Below are 21,657 nucleotides of genomic sequence, written 5' to 3'. Positions count from 1 at the left end.
TTCACGTTGACATTAAAATTTCCCATTTAGTGTCTCATTAATAAAAATTTGTATCTTTTTTTATTTTAGAAAAAGGGGAAGGGTGGGTAAAAGAGAGGGAGAGAAACATCAATGTGAGAGAGAAATGTTGATTGGTTGTCTTTCATACATGCCAAATCTGCAACCCAGGAGTGTGCCCTGACCCAGTGTTGAACCTGCAACTTTTCGCTTTATGGGTCAATGGCCCCACATCATAATGTATAGTTCTCTTTGCTTTCATATCTGACATGAATATATATGCCAGTTTATAGAATTCTTATGTTACATAAAATGCATACTAGTGTTACCCAGAACACTTTCAGGGAAAAAAATTCTATTTCATGATGAAAAAATTTAACACTATTTTAAAATTGGATTTGGCGGGAATTTTTTTCTCCTATGTATTAGCATATATCCTGGAAACTAGGAAATTTTAAGTTCTAGATATATAGTATTCTTATACAATTGTGACAAATATAAAATCTTATAGCTTGAAAAATACATTTATACATTGCTTTGAAATAAAAACAACAAATTTCCCAGTAAATAAATCAGCAAAAGTCACATATCTAGACATTTTAATAATATTGCTAACTATAAAGGAGGTGATGATAAAATATAAGTTGAATAAATTTCCATGTAGTATAATTTAAAAGGCAAATATGTAGGTACAATTTAATATAAAGCAAGCCATGAAATATACTAAATTTGAAAAAATTTCCACAGATAGTACTGATGTATTACCTTTGAATGAGTTTCAATGCCAATTTCATTCTCACAGTAAAAGCATGTTAGAACATAAAAACGAAGGGAAAACCTGTATTTATTTTAATAAAATATTACAGCATTGAAACAAATTTAAATCCAAAATTTTAGAATAATACCCCAAAACTCTAGTTTTGCCTGGCTGTAGAGTCTAAGGCTTACTATTTTTGGTAGGAAAATTATGGATAGGCTATAAATCTTGAACCTTTGCATTGTTGCTTTGTGTTGCTACATCCTGCCTAAAAACATTTTCATTGTTACTGAATTTTTTTGTCCTTTATATCCCTCACCTTCTAATACTGGTCTTTCATTTATTGTAAATGATTTGGGTGAAAGAATTTACAGACTTTTTTTAAGAAAAATATTATGTTTATCAGTAGAAATAATGTAGACTATTTTGTAAATGGAAAACTACGTGTCTTTGCAAAACTTAAAATCATTTCATTTACTCATTCACTCATCACTTATTCGACAAACATTACCAACATCATTTTGTGTGAAGATATATGTTGACTAAATATGTCTTTAATATATATCAATTAAATTTATCTTTAATTTCAACAAAGCAAAAAGTACAACTAAAATAGATTACTGATTTGCAACATTTGAATACTGTATATACTATCTAGCCACTTACATTTTTAATTAGAAACAATATTTGAATCTCCAAAACATATATATATCTATACTGGTGGTCATCCAACAAATATTTACTTTAAATTTATCAAAGGAACCTCTGGTAAAATGATCTTTCCTACAGTATAATTCTATAATACAAAAGACAGGACCAAAATTTACTGAGACATAAAAAGAGCTAAAAGTCACTGTCATTTGAAACTATTTCAATAGAACATTTCAATATATGCAAAAGCTTGTTTATTACATTTCTACTTGTTCCTTAAATAAAATACTTTCATACTGGAGTAAAACATTGAAAGTCTTAGGCCTGTTTATAGCAAAATTTTCTTATACTTTGTAGTTGACTGTACCTTATTTCCGCCCAGGAATGAGCAAGATATATCAATATTAATGGACAAATAGTCCATTTACTATTCCCAAAGAAGCTGAAAGTGACCACCAATTTATTCCACTGATGAATATCCAGCTTACCTTAGTAAGCACTTTCATTTCCTGTCAATGTTACAGTAACTGTATTAATTGAATTATATTAATTTTGAACTACATTAAAAATAAGACATTGGTCCAAAACAAAATGATTATCACTTCTCCATAGCCAGCTAATCCTTTATCTATCATTTCTTTACAGCAAATCCTACATGAATATCTTTTCAACAAGTGATTTAATGCTAGAAGGGTAATCTGTACTGAGAAATTAAAATTCTACATCACCTGCAAGATCCACTTCTTAACAAACTAATGGAGGAGAAAATTTCTACAATCATGTGTGGCTGTTTGGACAAGAATATCATATGTATGAGTAAAAATCATTATGTGTATGAGTAAAAGGGTATACGAGTAAAAAATTCACAAATATTTATTTCATCACATCAAATTATATTCTATGATTTAAGGTTTCTTAAAATTGCATAATGGTTAAGACTACTGGCTCCAAAATCAGAAAGCCTGGGATCAAATCCCAGTTCTGTCACTTACTAGCTATGTAATTGGACAAAATACCCAACCTTTCCTTCTGTTCATTTGTAAAATGGGAATAATGATTCATGGTTGTACAGATTAAGTGAGTCAGTAAGTATAAAGCATTTAGCATAGTGCCTGTCACATAGTAAACATAAAATCAGTGTTAGCAATTATTACTATTACTATTACTATTACTATCTACAGAGTTAGGTCCAAATTATTTAACCTGTGGTCTCGAATAGACTCCCAACTATAACTTTACTCCCCAACAAAAATCATCCAATCCTGGTAAGATGGTTTACTTACTGTTCTTCAGACATATTTTGTACCTTTGCCTCTGTGCCTGACTTTAAATGGCTCTCTAAAATGATCTCTCTTAATATTTATCTCTGAAGATTCAAATCTTACTTCGTGAAGTAGAAATTCTATCTCTGAAAATCCAAATTCTACCTCCAATGAGGAACCTCCCTAATCAATCACAGGAACCTAAAGTAGTTCCTCTTCGTCTAAGCTCCATTACTAAAACCACTCATATTGTCCTGCACCTACAGATATCTGTGTGTGTATGTGAGTGTGCGTGCGTGTGTGTGTGTGTGTGTGTGTGTGTGTGTCCTGTCTTCAATTACATTATAAAGCTCCATGAGGGCAGAAACTGTGTCCTACTTATATATCCTCCACCACATCTTAAATAGAGTGCTCTTCATGCACATGAAATTTCAATGATCATGCAGAATCTAAGTAAAAATGTCTACAAACTGGCTCAATGCATTAACAACAACATTCTAGGCCTAAAGATTTTACAAAATACAGACTTCTCAGCAAAATTCATGAATGGTAGCCAGATTTAGACCAAAATATGCATCCTGACTTACACATCCTGATTATTCAGCAATAATCCCTGGTATTTACAGAATAAATCTCAACAATGTTATATAAAACAAAAGACAGCACACACAAAAGAGAATGATTCTATTTATACGAAGTTCAAGAACGGACTTATCTAATTAATGGTGATTGAGGTCAGAATAGCCATTCCCTCTGGAGAGTAGGAACTAACTGAAGGAAAATATGAGGGACCATTCTAGAATAATGAAAATGTTCTATATCATGATCTGTATATTGAAGTTGTATATCTTAATTTCAGTATGGTGAAGTGATATGTTAAACCATTAAAATTATAATGCATGCTTTGGGTAGCTAAGAAACATTTAAATTGTAACCTTTAAGTTCTGAAGTTGCTGCACATGGTCTCCTGCTCCAAGAACTTGGAAAAAAAGTCTTGTTCGTTGGACCTGTAGATTGCTTTCCAGGCCCAATGGCAAAGCTCTCTTCTATATGGATGAGTGGATGAAAGGATAACAGTGAAGCCAGTGAATGTTAGGTTACATAAGGTCTCACTGGCCAAGACCATTCTTATTTTGAGATGGATAATTCATGTTAATTTAAACTTATCAAGCTGACCATTCAATCTGTCTGTTTCCCATTGTTCTTATTTGGTGCCAAAAAGAACAACTTTCTGTTTATGATATGACTCCTCATCTAGGTCAGTTTTTAGGGTGATAATATACTATAGAAAGGAAATTTCGGTCCCAATATGAATGGTTTATTTTGGCAAGTTGATAAAGTGAGATCTCACTGTAATTTTGTGAGTAATATAGCTTCACTACTTATAAAGAAGACACTGATATGCAGATGTAAGTGTTCTGAGCCACTGAAAATTATATTTTTCATCATAAGAAAATGCATTCGCATTCTAGCTTCATCCATCTGTCTTCTGGGTTTGTCAATATCAGTCCATCCCTGAGAGTTATGGAAACATCTAGGTTTTCGAGCCTGAACGTTTAAGACTAGATAGTAGAACACAGAAGAATTACCAAGGCAATTAATCCTTTCTTTTGAGGCCTCTTGGGAAACTGCCAGAAACTGCATCAATAGCCTACTAGTGGCAACACTGTAATCTTATATAAATCTATATTTACATTTCGTATTACACTTTGTATTTTCAAGGAGTGCTTATAATCATATTATTATAAGTTTAAGAAAAAATTTATAACTTATAATGTATAACAGGTACTAAAATAGTAATTGTAGAAAAATAAAAGGAAATAACAGAAAAATTAAAATAAAAGTTGCTCATTGAAAGAACAATCTCATTGTCTAATAAAAAGGACACAATGTTTGCAACTTGGAAATCTGATGTCCAATACCAGATTGGCAATTAACAAGCCAAATGGCCTTAAGTGAGTCTCTTCACCTTTCTCTATCTCAATTCCTTCATTGGTGGAAAAAAAAAAAAAAAAAAAAAGCCTGTGTATCTTACTAAGATTTTTGTGAGTCTCAAACTTGGTAAGAGTTGCTGAAGCACTTTTTAAATATAAATTGTTATACAAATATTCTCATCACTATATATCCATTAATATCACCTTTGAATTTAGGTTACTAAATAATGCAATCACAAAAAGGAATTGGAACCACTTTCAAAATATAATCACTCTATAAATATTTTTACTAAATAATTAATCTAAATACATGATGTTTTAATGTTGTGGAGTCAATTAGTGGCTCCTATTCTTTTCTCTTTTCTATCTTTACACTCTTTACCATGTGACTCAGCAGTTCTTCCCCCACTCTTTTACTTTGAGCTTGGCTATGTGACTTCCTTGGCCAATGGGATGTTAGCAGACCAGACCTGATGCAGAGGCTTGAAATGTGTTTGCATAGTTGGGCTTGCACTCTTCTCTTTTATCATCAATGACAATATTCTGGGAGCAGACCCGGACCTAACCTGTGACCAGCCTGTGTAAGTCAACTCCCAACCAACCCACAGACATGTGAATATAAATAAATTATTGTTGTTTAAGTCAATACTTTTTGAGGTGCCCTGTTATACTGTATTATTATGATAATCATTGATAGGTTAGTGATTATATAGAACATAATATACTATATTGTATGATCCTTAGTTTAAAGAAGCATTTTCAGGTTAGGTAACATAATCCCTAGCCATTAGTTTTGTCATTGATCCAACAAAAATCAGTGAGTATCAACTATTTGCCAGGGAGTATTTTAGGTGCTGGGCTAGTTCGGGTAGGTAACACCAGCTGCCATAATAAACAATGGCATAATCTCAGTGGCTTGTTACAATAAATGTTTATTTTTCTCTCTCTGTAAAATCCAACGAGGATGTTTTTGGATGAAGGGCTCTCTTGAGAGGATCTCTTCCAAGTATGAATCAGGATCCAGACTCCTTCCATATTTTGATACTATCATGTTCAACATGTACCTCTGATGTAACCTCAGATGAGAAAGAGAAATGTGGGGAAGCATATTGGATACTTAATCCCATTCGCCCAGAAATGACACAAACTCTAGTGGGAGAATTAGTCATATGTCCCCTCACAGATGCAGAGGCTGGAAACTGTATTCCCAGGCCAAGAAGCCACTTCTCAACAACAACTCTACACTATGAAAAGGGAAAATAAATCTTTGGTCATTAGTGAAGCATTTCTGTCACAACTGGGAATAGAACAGACTGAGATTCCCAAACTTACGGAATTTTTGTTTGTTGACTGATTATTTCAAATCAGGTACCAAAGTTATAAAGATGAATAAGACATGGTTCTTGCCTTCAAGAAACTTATAGATGTGGAAAGAAAGAAGAAATCAACACAAATAATTATACCAGATGATAAATGCCATAATAAATGTAAGTAAAAGACCCAATATTTACACAGATAAAGAAATCACTAACTGCTGGGAAGGTGTTAAGGGTAATTATATATACTTGAAAGAGCCATGCTTGAGCTGAGTCTTAACAGATAAATAGAATCCTGCCAGACACATGCAGGAACAAGGGAGGATTCTAAGTGGAGAAAAAAAAGGTTTGCATCATATAATAGCTCAGAGCCTCTTTTGTTAAATTATTTATTTATTGTTGTTCAGTTACAGTTGTCCTGCCTTTTTCCCCATTGCTCACCCTTTCCTTATCCCCCCCAGTCCCACGGTCAATCCCCCTCCATTGTCTGTGTCCATGGGTCCTCTATTCTTGTTCCTTTGCATGCCCCTTCCTCTTCTTTTCCCTATTATTCCCCTCCTCTCTGTTCATGTCAGTTTGTTCTTTATTTCCAAGTCTATGATTTTATTTTGCTCATTTGTTTGTTTTGTTGATTAGATTACACTTATAGAAGAGATCATATGGTATTTGTCTTTCACTACCTGGCTTATTTCACTTAGCATAGTAGTCTCCAGTGCCATCCATGCTGTCACAAAGGGTAGGAGTTCCTTCTTTCTTTCTGCTGCATAGTATTCCATTGTGTAAATGTACCATAGTTTTTTCATCCACTCATCTACTGATGGGCACTGAGGCTGTTTCCATCACTTGGCTATTGTAAATAATGTGGCTATGAACACTGGGGTGCATAGGCGCTTTTGAATTGGTGATTCAGGATCCATGACATATAGTCCCAGCAGTAGGATTGCTGGATTGAAAGGCAGTTCCATCTTTAATTTTTTGAGGAAATTCCATACTGTTTTCCACAGTGCCTGCATCAGTCTGCATTCCCACCAACAGTGTACTGGGGTTCCCTTTTCTCCACAGCCTTGCTAGCACTTGTTGTTTGTTGATTTATTAATGATGGCCATTCTGACCAGTGTGAAGTGGTATTTCATTGTGGTTTTAATTTGCATCTCTTTAATGGCTAGTGATGTTGAGCATTTTTTCATGTGTCCATGGGCTCTCTGTATGTCCTCCTTGGAGAAGTGTATGTTCATGTCTTTTGCCCATTTTTTAATTGGATTGTTTGTCTTACTGGTGTGGAGTTGTGTGACTTCTTTATATATTTTGGAGATCAAACCTTTGTCCGTGGTATCATTGGCAAATATGCTTTCCCATACAGTTGATTCCCTTTCCAATTTGTTGATGATTTCTTCAGCTGTGCAGTAGCTTGTTAGTTTGGTGTAGTCCCATTTGTTTATTCTTTCCTTTATGTCCCTTGTCCTAGGAGATAGATCAGTAAAAATATTTCTGTGTGGAATATCTGAAGTTTTTCTGCCTATGTTTTCCTCTACAACTTTCATAGTGTCACAGCTTACATTTAAGTCTTTTATCCATCTTGAGTTTATTTTTGTGTATGGTGTCAGTTGGTGGTCTAGTTTTATTTTTTTGCACATACTTGTCCAGATCTTCCAACACCATTTATTGAAGAGACTATTTTTACTCCATTTTATGTTCCTGCCCCATTTGCCAAATATTAACTGACTGTATTGACATGGGTTTATTTCTGGGCTCCCCATTCTGTTCCATTGGTCTTTGGGTCTATTCTTTTGCCAGTAACAGACTGATTTGATTGCAGTGGCCTTGTAATATAGTTTGATATCAGGTATTGTGATCCCTCCTACTTTGTTCTTCCTTCTCAAAATTGTTGAGGCTATTCAGGGTCATTTATGGTTCCATATAAATTTTTGAAGTATTTGTTATATATCTGTGAAATATGTCATTGGTATTTTGATAGGGATTGTATTGAATTTTTAGATTGCTTTGGGTAGTATGGACATTTTAATGATGTTAATTCTTCCAGTCCATGAACATGGTATATGCTTCCATTTCTTTGTGCTCTCCTTAATTTCTTTCTACAGTGTTATGTTGTTTTCTAAGTACAGGTCTTTTACCTCCTTGGCTAAGTTTATTCCTAAGTATTTCATTTTACTTATTGCTATAGTAAATGGGATTTTTTTCCTAATTTCTGTTTGTTATTTCATTGTTGGTATACAAAAATGCCATTGATTTCTGAATGTTGTCTTTGTAACCTGCCATTTTGCCATATTCATTTATTATGTTCAATAGTTTTTTTGGAGTAGAATACAGGGTTTTCTATGTACACTATCATGTCATCTGCAGACAGTAACAGCTTTCTTTTCTCCTTTCCAATTTGGATGCCTTTTATTTCCTTTTATTGTCTGATTACTGTGGCTAGAACTTCCAGTACTATGTTGAATAAAGATGGTGAAAGTGGACACCCTTGTCTTGTGCCTGATTTTAGAGGGAAAGCTTTTAGCTTTTGCCCACTGATCCTCTCTCTTTTTAAATATATGAGGGGCATTGTGGGCAATGGGGAAGGGGAAAAGACTGATTTTTACAGGTTGTAAAACAACTTCTTGTTTCACATATGAATTTGAAATATAAGTTTCCTATTTAGAGTTTACTTCATCCCCATGAGCACTGATTTGTAATAATGTTGGCTACAAGAGGACTAAGTGCAATACATGACCCAGGCAAGATGGCTAGTACCAGAAAACAGAGAGTACATGAAGCTGATGACACAGGATGGTAATATCTACAGAGGCAGAATTCAGGTAAAAATATATATCTATAGATATAGATAGATACATGATATAGATATAGGTATAGATATGGATATATAGAGAGAGGCAGGCTCTCTCTCCTCTCACAGTTCTTGTCAGATAAAATAGAAATCAATAAATGATGAGATAAAGCATGAACCGGGGTGATCTAGTAAATATGCATTAATCCTTTTTATTGCAGAGAACGTAGTTTTCAAATCACCCACAGAAGGTATGAAAATTAAATACATATTAGGCCAAAAAATAAAACTTCAATAAGTACTGAATAACAGGCTTACTAAGAAGCAGTAAGGCCACATTCTTTGACCACCAAACAATAAAACTAGAAATTACTAAAAAAAAGTAGAAAGTAGAAAAATTTGGGCACTTTCCTAAATAATCATGTGTCCAAAAGAGAATCAAAATTGCAACTATTTAAAATAGAACATAAAAAATACCTCTGGGATTCAGCTAAAGCTTTAATGAAGAAAAGTCACAGTTTTAAATGCTCTACCACTAAATTAGAAGAAAAGTAATTATAAAGTTTAAGTATATGACATATGGTGTACATGAAATCCAAGCAACTCAACTGAAAAATATTAGAAGTAAGGAGAAATTTCATTTAAATCTATGTGATCCAAAACCTCTGCACTTAATATGCCTTGCTGTTTCCTGGTCTTTAAATTAGTTTATCAAAGATGAAGGGCTTTGTCCCCTCTGCTTGTTTCTACACAATCCAGTAAGATTGTCATAGAGAAGGTTGCCTGATTTTTCAGGCCAACCTTGAATAGGATTCAGTGAACGAATGAATGAATGAATGAATGAACGAACATGAAAAAGAGAACAGTATTCGCAAACATTTGCCATAGTTCTAAGTTAATCTCTTTCAATAATAATCAAATGTGAACTTTTTCACATTTGATTATTAATATTTTATATATTACATTTATATACATACATATATATTATATAATAAAGAGTATACATTACTCTTTATTAAAAGGTATAGAAAAACTACACGCTAATCATTAGCATTATTCGGCCATTCTCTTAAAAGTAAAAGTGGAAAACAAGTGACATGGTTTAAATAAAGTGAAAATAAAAAGGTGAATTTGTCAAAATCTAAACTATATTAGTTTATGTTTTAATATCAAGATTCAATTCAGCATCTTGATATAAATTTAACCTTGTTAGCCCTTCTCAGCTAAACATGCTAAGGAATCCATGTGAATTTATATAATGGACCAATGAGCTATAAGATTCCGTAAGAAAAGGAATTGTATCTACCCTGTTCACAGCAATAAGCTCTGCATCAGGCATGTAGTGTTCCTTAATAAATCCATGTTGAATTAATGTATAGATAGTCATTTCTATTAGTGAATGATAACAAATGGCAGATTTAAATATTCTTATATTTATACTATATTCCCTTGTTCTTCACTGTTACAACCTCCACAATTAAATTTTAAAATGTATTTGATGAAATTGATTTTTAGCAATTAAAAAAATATTGTCAACATATTCTCACATTTATGAGATCTGAAAATGTTTTCCTTATAAATATTTCTTGAGAAAGGCTTACTATATTAAGCAAATTGTCTCATTTACTTATAAACTTTCAAAATTCTAGTTCTACTATATTGGAATTCTTCATTTCCCTTCAGCTTAGTGGCCAGCATTATCAGCTTACTCTATTTTTGCCTCAAGCTTTAACTGATTATATTCTTTGATTTCCTAACCCTAGTGTAGGTTCCTTTTTAACTACAAATCTTAAAGGCGACACTAGCTGCTTTTTGTTCCTTGGAGGATTTTTTTTTCCCCAACAGGATAATTATATTCTGTTGTGCCTTTATTGTGGTGTCCTTTAGGATCTTCTAACCTTGTACACTCTTGGGCTCTGTTTAATAGTGAGCTCCCTCCTCTACTCTCCACACTAAACCATGCTCATTAGGTTTCTTAATCCTCCATAATTTGCTTTCATGAAATTTTATACCTTTCAGTTGGTGTGCTCTATAAGTCCATTTCCTTAGCATAGCTATTCCAAGCAGCTCAGAATCAACAAGCACTAAACATAAGCTTATTCACTTTCTGAGCCAACATGACTCTACAGAAAAAAAAAAAAATCTTTGTTTTGAATGTTTATAGATCATGAAACTATACCATTTAACTTGGTATTTCATTTTCTCACCCAAACATTGCCTGAGAAGGTTAGAACTACAGAATTAGACACCAGGCAGTCCTTAACACACAGTTATAGGTTTCAGGTCTTTCTTGATCAGAAAACTATTCTATTTTAATGGAACAGAAATAACAATATCCTGATGTTAAGTAGTGACTAGTAAATTCCAACTATATCTTTGTCTCATACCCAGAATTCAGAGGAGAAAAACATCTTTTTTCAGTTATTTTGCAAGAGCTCTGCTTTTCCAAATGGGTTGTTTTTAAAAGACATGTGCGTGTTCTTGAAACCTGACTACACAGCCAACTCTGGTCTTTTCAGCAGTTCACCCTCTGTTTTCTCTTCCATTCTACTCATCACTACCACCTTTGCTGATGGGTATGTACAGAAGGGCCAACAGAGCATAGAGTTTGTTTTTTTGTTTGTTTGTTTTTAATTTCCTAGGGACTTCAGTTAAGTTTTTTTAAAAATCTGTTAATGAATTGAAAGAGTTAATGAAGTTTCCAAAGGTGTCCAGCTTATTCAAGCAAAGTTTACACGTGAACCCTGTGCAAGTTAACTTGTGATCCTCCCCATCCAAGTGATAGAAAGCAAAGCCAGTAAGTTCTTTATTTAATTGGTTTGCATCCACACACTGACCTCCAGGGCTCTGTTTACATAGCCTATCATGCAGTATGCTCCACAGCTCTCTGCCTCTTTCAAAAGCATGTTTCTCCTGAGATTTGATATATGGCTTTCATGTTTAATCACTACATTAAACTCAATGCTCTGCTTCCTCCAGCATCAGCTAACTTCCCTTCTTGGGCGGTGGGGAAAAGAGCACAGCTTCTTGCTACTTCTGAACATAAAAGGAAGTCTGTTTTACTCTATTAGTAAAATCACCAACTACACACAATCATAGGCAAGCAACACTAATACATCAACTAGGAGATAGTATTAAGTGGAAACCTTAAAACTCCTTGAGAAAGATGTTCTCAATCGGCAAAGCCAAAAACTTTAGACAATTGATTGAGTTATACTAAACCAACAGAAATGGAGTTTAATCAGTATATAAGTCAGTACATAGAGAACGCAGCTAAATGGCAGCTAAAGTTTTAATCAAATTAATTGAGGATAGAACATTCTTTGGGTTCTCAGGCCAGAATTAATTCAGTGCCTCTGCCTTCCAGTGGAGGTTTTCTTAACCTTCACCACAAACAGAACTTTAGTCTCTTGAGCTGAATGTGGGTGTGGTAATGCCACAATCCTTTCCATAAGAACTTATATGTGACCCAAATTTTGGAGACAGATAAAAACTTAAAAAAATTATTGATCTCTTTCAATAAGTTAAGATAATTACTTCCAGGTTTTAAAAATCACATGAAATATATGTTTTTTATATTAAAATATTTTAAGGAAAAAATAAAAGTGAAACAAATATGGAAACTTACTAACAATAGTAAAATCTAGATGATGGATATATAAGTGTTCATTATATTATACCCTCTACTTTTATATATAGTTGAAATTTTTCATTACAAAAAATTTTGAAACTTCAGAAAACAAAGTTATCTATGGATTTGTTTTGGGAGAAAAAACTGACACAATTTTAATATAGAAAAATTTAAATCTCTTTCTAGGTTGATCATTTTAGTATATATTCAACAACTGACTTTTTTTACCATGTGCTAACAATGAAATCTTTCCTTCTTCCAGAATCTTGCTCCACAGCCTGAAACTCATTTACACAAACCGCAAATGTGCAGTAAGCTCTGCATAAGTTGGCTTCTTGACTTGAAAAGAAAAAAATTTATGTGTGTGTGTGTCTGTGTGTATAATTTTACTTTGAAATGCTTTCTTTTATGGCTAGTCATTGACTATAGTATTTATTTTAAGGGTTTTTTCCCTTAGTAAGATGGCATCTTCCTTCATTTAAAAATCTCACTTCGCCAGGAACACTGTTACAGCTGTACATAACATTAAACAGAGTTAGTTGACTTTCTGTATTTGATGAACAATAGAGAATCTGAACCTATTAAAGTCATACGTTTAATTGTTCCAATATGCTACCTTATTTCTAACCAAAATTTGCATGATATAAAATGCCAAAGATTACATTTCTAACTCTTTCATGATTCCCTCGTTCAACAGATAGTAAGCTAAAAGTTTATAAGAAAAATATTATGTTTCTTAATTTGAAACCACCTAAATTATTTCCACAATATATTTAGTTCAAAATTTAAAAAACAAACTTTTAATCAGTACTCCCCATAAGATTTTTCAGAGTACAGAACTTTATAGTTTTCAAAGACATGCAGATGTTGTGACGATAGGCATTAAAAAAATTAGGACTTGAAAAAAATAAGAATCATGAACAAAATCTTAGGTCACAAAAGTGAAAGATGTGTGTCTGTACAGATGTTATAACTATTTTCAGAATAAACACTAACCTTCAGTACAGGAATTTAGCAGCACACTTTAATTTGGATTTGAAAATTTAACATAAATTTTCTGACTTTGACAATAGCTGCCTAATATTTCAGTTTTGTACGCTATTTCCGGATTTTACCTTTGAAATGAACCTAGTGGACTTTTTCATTTCAAAAGCTCTATTCCAGATCTCAAACCTAAAACCAATTTCTAACTTGATGTTTAGGGAATTAAATCAAAGCATAACAAAGTAAGCACTTAATAAATATTTGTTAACTGGCAATGATAAAAAGACTTGCACTTTTAGGTAAAAATTCATCCTTAATCCTTTTTATTCATTTATTTTTACTATACTTAAAGATTTTTAATTACTGAAAATGACAGATTTTTCACCCTATTTTGAGGTACCTCCTATAAATCAATTAAAAAGCCGAATAGTTGATATAATCCACCATGCCTCTAGTCTCCATATAGTCAGTATTATAAACCAGAAATGCTTATCTTATACTATCGATGTCATGCATGATTCAGAAGCCCAAGAAAACACAAAATGGGAATATTTCTGGAATCATAGTTCTCAAATTAGGTGAAATTGTTAATTCAAATATACAGGCTTCTTACTTTTATATAGAGTCTCATCAAGTTGGAGAAATTCACTAATCTATACAATAAAAGAATATTTTGAAGAAGAAAGGCATGTTGGCTTCTTAACACATCTATCTATCTATCTATCTTAGTTCCTTTATGAACATAATAAACAAAAATCTTTTTTAAAGTTAAAACACAATAGAACTCAAACCACAGTAAGAACATTACTTTTAAATTCAAAATTTATTTTTCCTGAAAATTTTTTCTGCTGGAATTAAACATCAATGTTTACTATCTATTAGCAGTTCACTAAAGAGCATAATTCCTTAGCACCATACATAAGGCATTTTTGTGCTTTAACTGTAAATACCATCAGAAACTCTGAAGCTCACAAATCTCAGCAAGTGACACAGAGACAGTCAAACATAAGGATTATAAGGCTACACTCATGCTTAATGAGAAGAAAACACCTAATGAGGCTGATATGCCACTGCTTGTAAGAATGTAAATTTTGTCTTGATAGACACAAAATGATGGGTTAAGGTGGCCTTAATTTTCCATTACTCCCCCAACAAAATAAATAAAAATGAATTAATAAGTCATAGACAAATATCTGTTTCTATTGGCTAAAACTCTATAGTTTGCTGGATTAGATGTATCTATTACCCACATTTGATGACAAGTCACTTGCAGAGAATCTTGAAATTATTCAGGATGCTTTGTCCACTGAGAGACTAATATTCTATTTTGAGAAATGATTATGTACAACCCCCACCTCTGCTTTTAAAATAAAACTGCAGATAGAGAGCTTTTAATGCTTATTGCAGAACTATCAAGAATCCCAGGGTGAATATCTCAAGTTATGATTCCAAGCAGTTAATATCCCTGCTTTGAGGTGGGGTTCATGTTTTGAAAAGAGACTGCCTCGTCTGTTTAAAATCAAAATGGTTCTTGATCTGATGAATTACTCCTCAGAGAATAATGTAAATAAAATATACTCAGAAAAACATTATTAATGTAAACATACCTGAACCAGAGTCAAATTTGGTTTCTGACCTGCAAAGGGAAAGACATTTTTTACAATATGAAAATTGCTTGTTAAAGAATAACTGTTATTTTATGGGGAGAGTGGGGGTATATGCAATAGTTATAGATTTCAGAACATCGGTCAACAAGTAAAACAGCTTTTTAAAATGTAAATATATATTTATTTTAACCATTTTAAATGCATGCATTACCCTAGGTCTCCTAAACATGCACATATCCATAGAGATAGCACAGTACAGAAAAGATATTAACTTTTTAGCTTGTTTTTCAGAGAAACAGGGTGAATCACGTAAAAAACAAAAAGCATCCAGTCTCTTCAGATTAACTCGTTTCAGTAATATAATAAAGCAAGAAGAAAACTTAAAACTATCTTCTTGACTTATTATTAAGATTTTCAATTATTCAACACCAAGTAATTTTTCACTAAGTTCTTCACAGAGTAAATGAACCTAGTAACCCCATATGTTTAATAAGTAGGAGAAAAAAATCTGAGCCCTTGTGGGAACATTATGTTTCAGATATAGGTTAATACTGGTTGTAAATTCAGAAGCCTTTGAAGCTCTCAGTTCAGCTGTGGGAAAACTTCTGTTAGGTAATTACTCTCAAGATGCTGCTGATGTGCTGTCAAGCAGAATTAACCCTAAGACTAGGCCTATCTACACAAGCTACTCTAAGACAGCATTGTCTATATCTAGCTCTCAAACCAATTAGTGGGCATGCTCCAGTCGGATTTATATCACACATTAACAATCAATAGCATATATGTTCACAGCTGCCACCCCAAGATACAAGAACCGACCAGCAGGAGTCCTGTTAAAGGATGTTACATTGACAGAGAAGTTTTTTTCTCCCCTGGGAAATGTAGTTAACTAAGTGGGAAAGGAGATTTCTTTGAAATGATGCCAGGGTACCAAAGCACTTTTGGAAGCCATGGTTTTCTTTACCTAAATTAGCATCAAGAGAAGTCATCAAAAGGGGGAGGGGAAGAGGATAAGCAAGGAGCAGCTTCTTTTGTCATAAAAATTCATTTTCTCAAGTATTCCCAAATAAAGTTTCACCTGATGCTTAAACAAAGTCAATAACTATAAGAACAAAAATTATTATTATAACCACGGTTATCAATAAACACCACTGTATTCCAGGTCCACACTTTTCCTGAGTCCTTGAGCCTATCACTGTCTGCATCTCGATTCTTCTCTTAGATGTCCCTAACTCCTTCTTCAGGAAGAATCCCATTTTAATTTTTTTGCCTGTTCTGGAGAGCCTTGCTTTATGCCTCTTTGTTTCCACATCCATGAGCATTACTGTAGAGATGACAATGACCACACATTGTCCTGCTGGTTTCCCTGCTTATCTTATCTTCCCCACTAGGCTACATCTTATTAACCTTTGTGTAGCCACAGCATCTACATAGTGCCTACTGCTTGTATGCAACAAATACCTGTTGAGAAAAACTTCTGCCTCCATACACATCCTTATCTCCTTCTTACCTGTATGTTCTTTATGTTCTTCCTTCTGTCTAAGGTTCCCTCCTATATATGTCCTAAAATGCATTCTCTTATCTCCCCTGAAACCAGGCTGCATCAGTCACTCCTCTCTCTGCCACGTCTTCAGTATCTTGGTCTCCACAGGTTCCTCCTCTCCTCCCCTTAGAAGTGCTCTGGAATTAAATGGAAGCCTTCCTTCCAGTCTGTTACTTGCTCTTGCCCTCCCTCTTTCTTCCTGACTTTTCAATCAAGTTTATTGAAGGGACAGATTATATTCTATGTTGTACGTCGTCCTTTCCTGATCTCCCAATATAGTCACTCTTTAAACCACTATGATCTGTCCTTGCTAAGTTTTATCATTATCTTTCTGGTGCTAAATCCAAAAGCCCTGTTACAGTCTCTACTTTACCAAACCTGTCTCCAAACTAATACATAATACTGCCTGAATGTCACACTGCAACCTCAAAGGCCACATGTCCTAAGCTAAATTCATAGTCTTTTCCTCAAATATAATTTTTTGCTAATTCCCCTATCATTTAAGTTGGAAATCATGGCGTTCTCCAAGTTTTTTTCTGCACCCTAATATCTAATTAGCTGCCAAGCCCTGTTGATTCTACTATCTTCCCTTCATCTCTCTTCTTACTCTATCTTTAGGCCTATTTTTGAGTCAATAATCTCATAACCAGCATCCCCCCCTGCATTTCAATCCATCACCTAATCAGCTGCCAAATGTTTCTAAAACATCAATCTGATCATTCTAGCAGAGTTTTTCAAACTGGGGTCACAAGTTGATCCATTAGTAGGTTATAAAAATCAATTTAGTGTATTACAACTAGTATTTTTTTAAAAACTGAAATGGAACAGAAAAGAAGACAGAATTCACTTCACATATTGAGAATATGTGCGATTTTGCACAAGTTTTAGGTATATGTACATGAATGTGTGTGTTCACATATATGTATTGAGCAGTATTACCATTACAAGTGAGCACAAAGCCCTCTGCTCTGGCCCTCCTCTGGCTGCGTCCTCCTCTCCAACAGGCAAGGAGTCCCCTTTTCTCCCTGAAGCTCCAAGCACTCGGATCCCCAGCATTCCCTACCCAAATGGTGCTAAGCCAGCTTCTTCAGCCTATGTGGGCCCTTTCTTCAGGACAAGTGTGCCACTAGTGTGTGTGCACCTCAGCACAAGGGGTCGCCTAAGGCTGTTACTTGAAGAAGGAAGCTTTGACCTTAGGGCAGAAGGAAGAGGGAACAAAGAGGGGAGGGCAATATGCTTTCCCTACTCCTGTGTTCCTACTCAGAAACTTTGCAATTCAAACTCTCATGTGAGAATGGGGAGCTGAGGGCACCCAGGGGCAGAGGTTCCCCCTGGACAAGATTGGTGTGGTCTAGACAGTCTTGAAATTCAGCAGCCTGCCTGGTGGAGAGAGTGAAGGAGTGATGAAAAAGCCCCACCCCAGCCCTGGCTGGTGTCGCTCAGTTGATTAGAGCTTCCTTCCCCTTCCTCTGTGGGCTCAATTCCCAGTCTTTGGTGAATGTTTTTCTCTCTCTCCCCCTTCCTCTCTCTCTAAAAGCAATGAAAAAATGTCTTTGGATGAGGATTATAAAAAAAGAAAAGATCCACTCATTCACTGATGGGCACTTTGGCTGTTTCCAGCATTTGGCTATTGTAAATAATACTGCTTAAAGAAAGAAGGAACCCCTACCTTTTGGGACAACATTGATGGAACTGGAGAATACTATGCTAAGTGAAATAAGCCAGTCGGTGAAAAACATACAATATCGCCTCACCAATAAGAGGAATCTCGTGAGCAAAATAAACTAATGAGCAAAACAGAACCACAGGCATAGAAACATGGAACAGGCTGAAAGTGACCAGAGGAGTAGAGGAGGGGGATAATGATGGAAAGACTGGGAAGAGACTAGACAAAGAACAGGCATGAATGACCCACGGACATGGACAACAGTTTGGGAATTGACTGTGGGAGCAGGAGGTGGGATGAGCAGAGGAGGGGAAAAATTGGGACAAGTGTAATAGAAAAACAGTATTTTTAAAAAGCATAAAAACTTTTCAGAAATTCTCACATTTTGGGATCTTACCTACAAGTCTAAGTATTTCTTCTTACCCCTACAAGTAATTCAAAGACCTTCAACAGAGCAGGGTCCAGTAATAATAGCAGTAAACATTTCTGTGCCTTCTTTCACTATATAAACATAATAAGCTCCCTCTGCCTGGAGAGCTCCCTCCTGCTCCCTCTCACCCACTCTAGTATCCCTTCACCCCTCTGCCTATTTAACTTCTAAAACCTTTCTCCACATATTAGCTTAAAATCAATTCTTTGAAGAATAGCCAGATTAGATTAGATCCCTTTCATTTATACCTTTATATCACCAGTCACTCCTTTTTGGCACTCAAAATTGTCATTCTACATTTGTTCATGTGGTTATTAGATCATATTAAAAGAGTTCAATAATTTTGGCAGATATTATTTGTTGCCTATCTAACGGCTGGTCTCCCTTTTCCCTAAAACAGAATTCTATTTTTTGAAGGGTTCTAAAAATGTGTCCACCCCAGAAACAAATCATCAGTAGACTAAGCCAACTGTAGCAGACAGGCAGGTAAGTTAGGTCTGAGCAGTAAGAGGTACAGGGAAGTCTGCTGGTGATACTTCTTGGAAAGGTATCTCTCCATGAAAAGGAGAGCGGTGACTTAGGGATAAGACCTTTTTCTACTCTCTCCCTGTTTCATGACTTTGAAGTTATTATATGTAGGGATATGACACTTAGATTAGGTCACAATCTTGTAACCATGAGAGAAATGCCAAGAAAAAACACAGAAATGACAACCCAGAACTCTGATATCATTAATTTCAGAACAGCCTTCCTCTAGAGTTTTGCTGTGTTACTCAAATTTGGCATTGCTAGGCCACTTTTACTTGGCTATTTCTGTTACTATTAACCCAACACATTTGAACTGATATTGTTATGATAGCAACATTAGGTTATGAACTTATTGTGTCTGAAATTTAGGTTTCTATGTTATATATTTATGATAATGATGTGATAAATACAAAAAACAGGAAAATATACATGAAAGAAAAAATAAATTTGAATATTTAAAAACATGTTAGCTACTCCAACTAAAAACTGAGAAAAAGATACAAATAGAAAGTGCCCCTTAACTGCATGCTTGATTTTTTTAGAACAGAGAAATATAAATTAAAAATCAGAAATATATAAATCAAGGTAATCATGAACAAAAGAGCAACAAAGATTCTGGGATTAGAATCGAGAGACTGGGATTCTAGATTAGAAACCAGGGCTAGTCATTTTGCTGCAGTTTCCAAGAATTTAAAAAAAGGGGAAAAAAGGAGGGGGGAAGGAGAGGAGAGAACAGAGGAAAAGTGAGTGTGTGATAATAAAAATTTGCATCTGTAGGAACTCCCAATAGATAAAGACTGAAAAAAACAGATAATTCTTAAGGACATTTTTGGTTCCCAGGCTATACGTTCTTCTCTAAGACCCATTGATAACTACCTTCTCTGAGTTCCAATATCATTTCCTGCCTGTATGATTTATTGCACTTAATTATAGGTTTCCTTTAAAATAATTTAATTGTTTCTTGTGTATATATCTCTGGAGAGTACAAAGCTTTAGAAGTAAAATTCCTTTAGCTATTGAAAATAAATTTGAAGTGCTAAAGCTCAAATAAACAATCTAACTTAACACTTAAAGGAACTTGAAAAAGAACAACAAACAAAGCTCAAAGTGAGTAGAAGGAAGGAAATAATAAACATCAGCAGAAATAAATGAAATGGAGTCTAAAAAAATGATACAAAAGATCAATGAATCCAGGACCTGGCTCTTTGAAAAGATAAGTAAAATTGACAAACCTTTAACCAGACTTATCAAGAAAAAAAAGACAAAGGACCCAAATAAATAAAATCAGAAATGAAAGAGGAAAAATAACAACTGACACCAAAGAAATACAACGGATGTTAAGAAAATATTATGAACAACTATATGCCAACAAACTGAACAACCTGGACAAAATGGATAAATTCCTAGAAGCATACAATATTCCAAAGCTAAATCAGAGAATCTGAATAGACAGATTACACCTAGGGAAATTGAAGCAGTAATCAAAAAAATCCCAACAAACAAAAGCCCTGGACCAGATGGCTTCATGGGTGAATTTTACCAAACATTCCGAGAAAAACTAACACCTCTCCTTCTCAAAATATTTGAAAAAATTCAAGAGTGGGGAAGGCTCCCAAATTCATTTTACAAGGCCAGCATTATCCTAATTCCAAAACCAGATAAAGATACTACAAGAAATAAAATTGTAGGCCAATATCCCTGATGAATATAGATGCTAAAATCTTCAACAAAATATTAGCAAATTGAATATAGGAATGCATGAAAGATCATACATCATGATAAAGTGGGATTTATTCCAAGAATGCAAGGTTAGTACAACATTTGCAAACCAATAAATGTGATTCACCACATAAACAAAATGAAGGATAAAAACTACATGATCATAGCAATAGATGCAGAAAAAGCATTTAAAATCCAACACCCATTTATGATCAAAATTCCCAGCAAAGTAAAATTAGAGGGAACACACCTCAATATAATGAAGGCCAAATATAACAAACCCATTGCCAATACACAAGAACTACAAGCATTCCCCTTAGGATTGGGAACAAGACAGGGATGTCTGCTTTCACCTCTCTTATCCAACATAGTACTGAAAGTCCTAGCCAAAGCAATCAGATAAGAAGAAAAAATAAAAGGCATACAAATCAGAAAGGAAGAAATAAAACTGTCTTTATTTGCAGATGATATGATACTATACATAGCGAACCCCAAAGATTCCACCAAGAAGCTACTAGAACTGATATATAAATTCAGCAAAGTAGCAGGATACAAAATTAATACCCAGAAATCAGTTGCATTTTTATATGCCAATAACGAACTAACATAACGGAAAATTAAGAAAACAATCTCAGTAACAATGGCTACAAAAAAAATACCTAGGAATAAACTGCACCAAGGATGTAAAAGACCTGTATTCAGAAAATTATAAGACACTGAAGAAAAAACTGAAGAAGATACAAAGAAGTGGACGCACATACCATGTTCATGGATAGGAAGAATTAGCATCATTAAAATGTCCACACTGCCCAAAATAATCTATAGATTCAACGCAATTCCTATCACG

The 21,657-nt window shown here is 34.3% G+C and overlaps 1 protein-coding gene across 2 annotated transcripts in view; it reads right to left on the bottom strand.

The window, feature by feature from the left end:
• MSRB3 (methionine sulfoxide reductase B3) overlaps positions 1-21,657 on the bottom strand; it is a 166,546-nt gene that overhangs the window by 65,502 nt on the left and 79,387 nt on the right. For both annotated transcript variants that reach the window (XM_054580055.1, XM_054580054.1), the window contains one exon: positions 14,925-14,953. In XM_054580055.1, the coding sequence (XP_054436030.1) occupies positions 14,925-14,953 (29 nt within the window). The remainder of the gene's footprint in view (positions 1-14,924; positions 14,954-21,657) is intronic.

Source organism: Pteronotus mesoamericanus, unplaced genomic scaffold (assembly GCF_021234165.1).
Source record: "Pteronotus mesoamericanus isolate MK-2021 breed Mesoamerican mustached bat unplaced genomic scaffold, CSHL_Meso_final contig_56, whole genome shotgun sequence".
NCBI classification, from domain to species: Eukaryota; Metazoa; Chordata; class Mammalia; order Chiroptera; family Mormoopidae; genus Pteronotus; species Pteronotus mesoamericanus.
The sequence above is the reverse complement of the archived record's forward strand: the minus strand, read 5'-3'. Positions and strand labels throughout refer to the sequence as shown.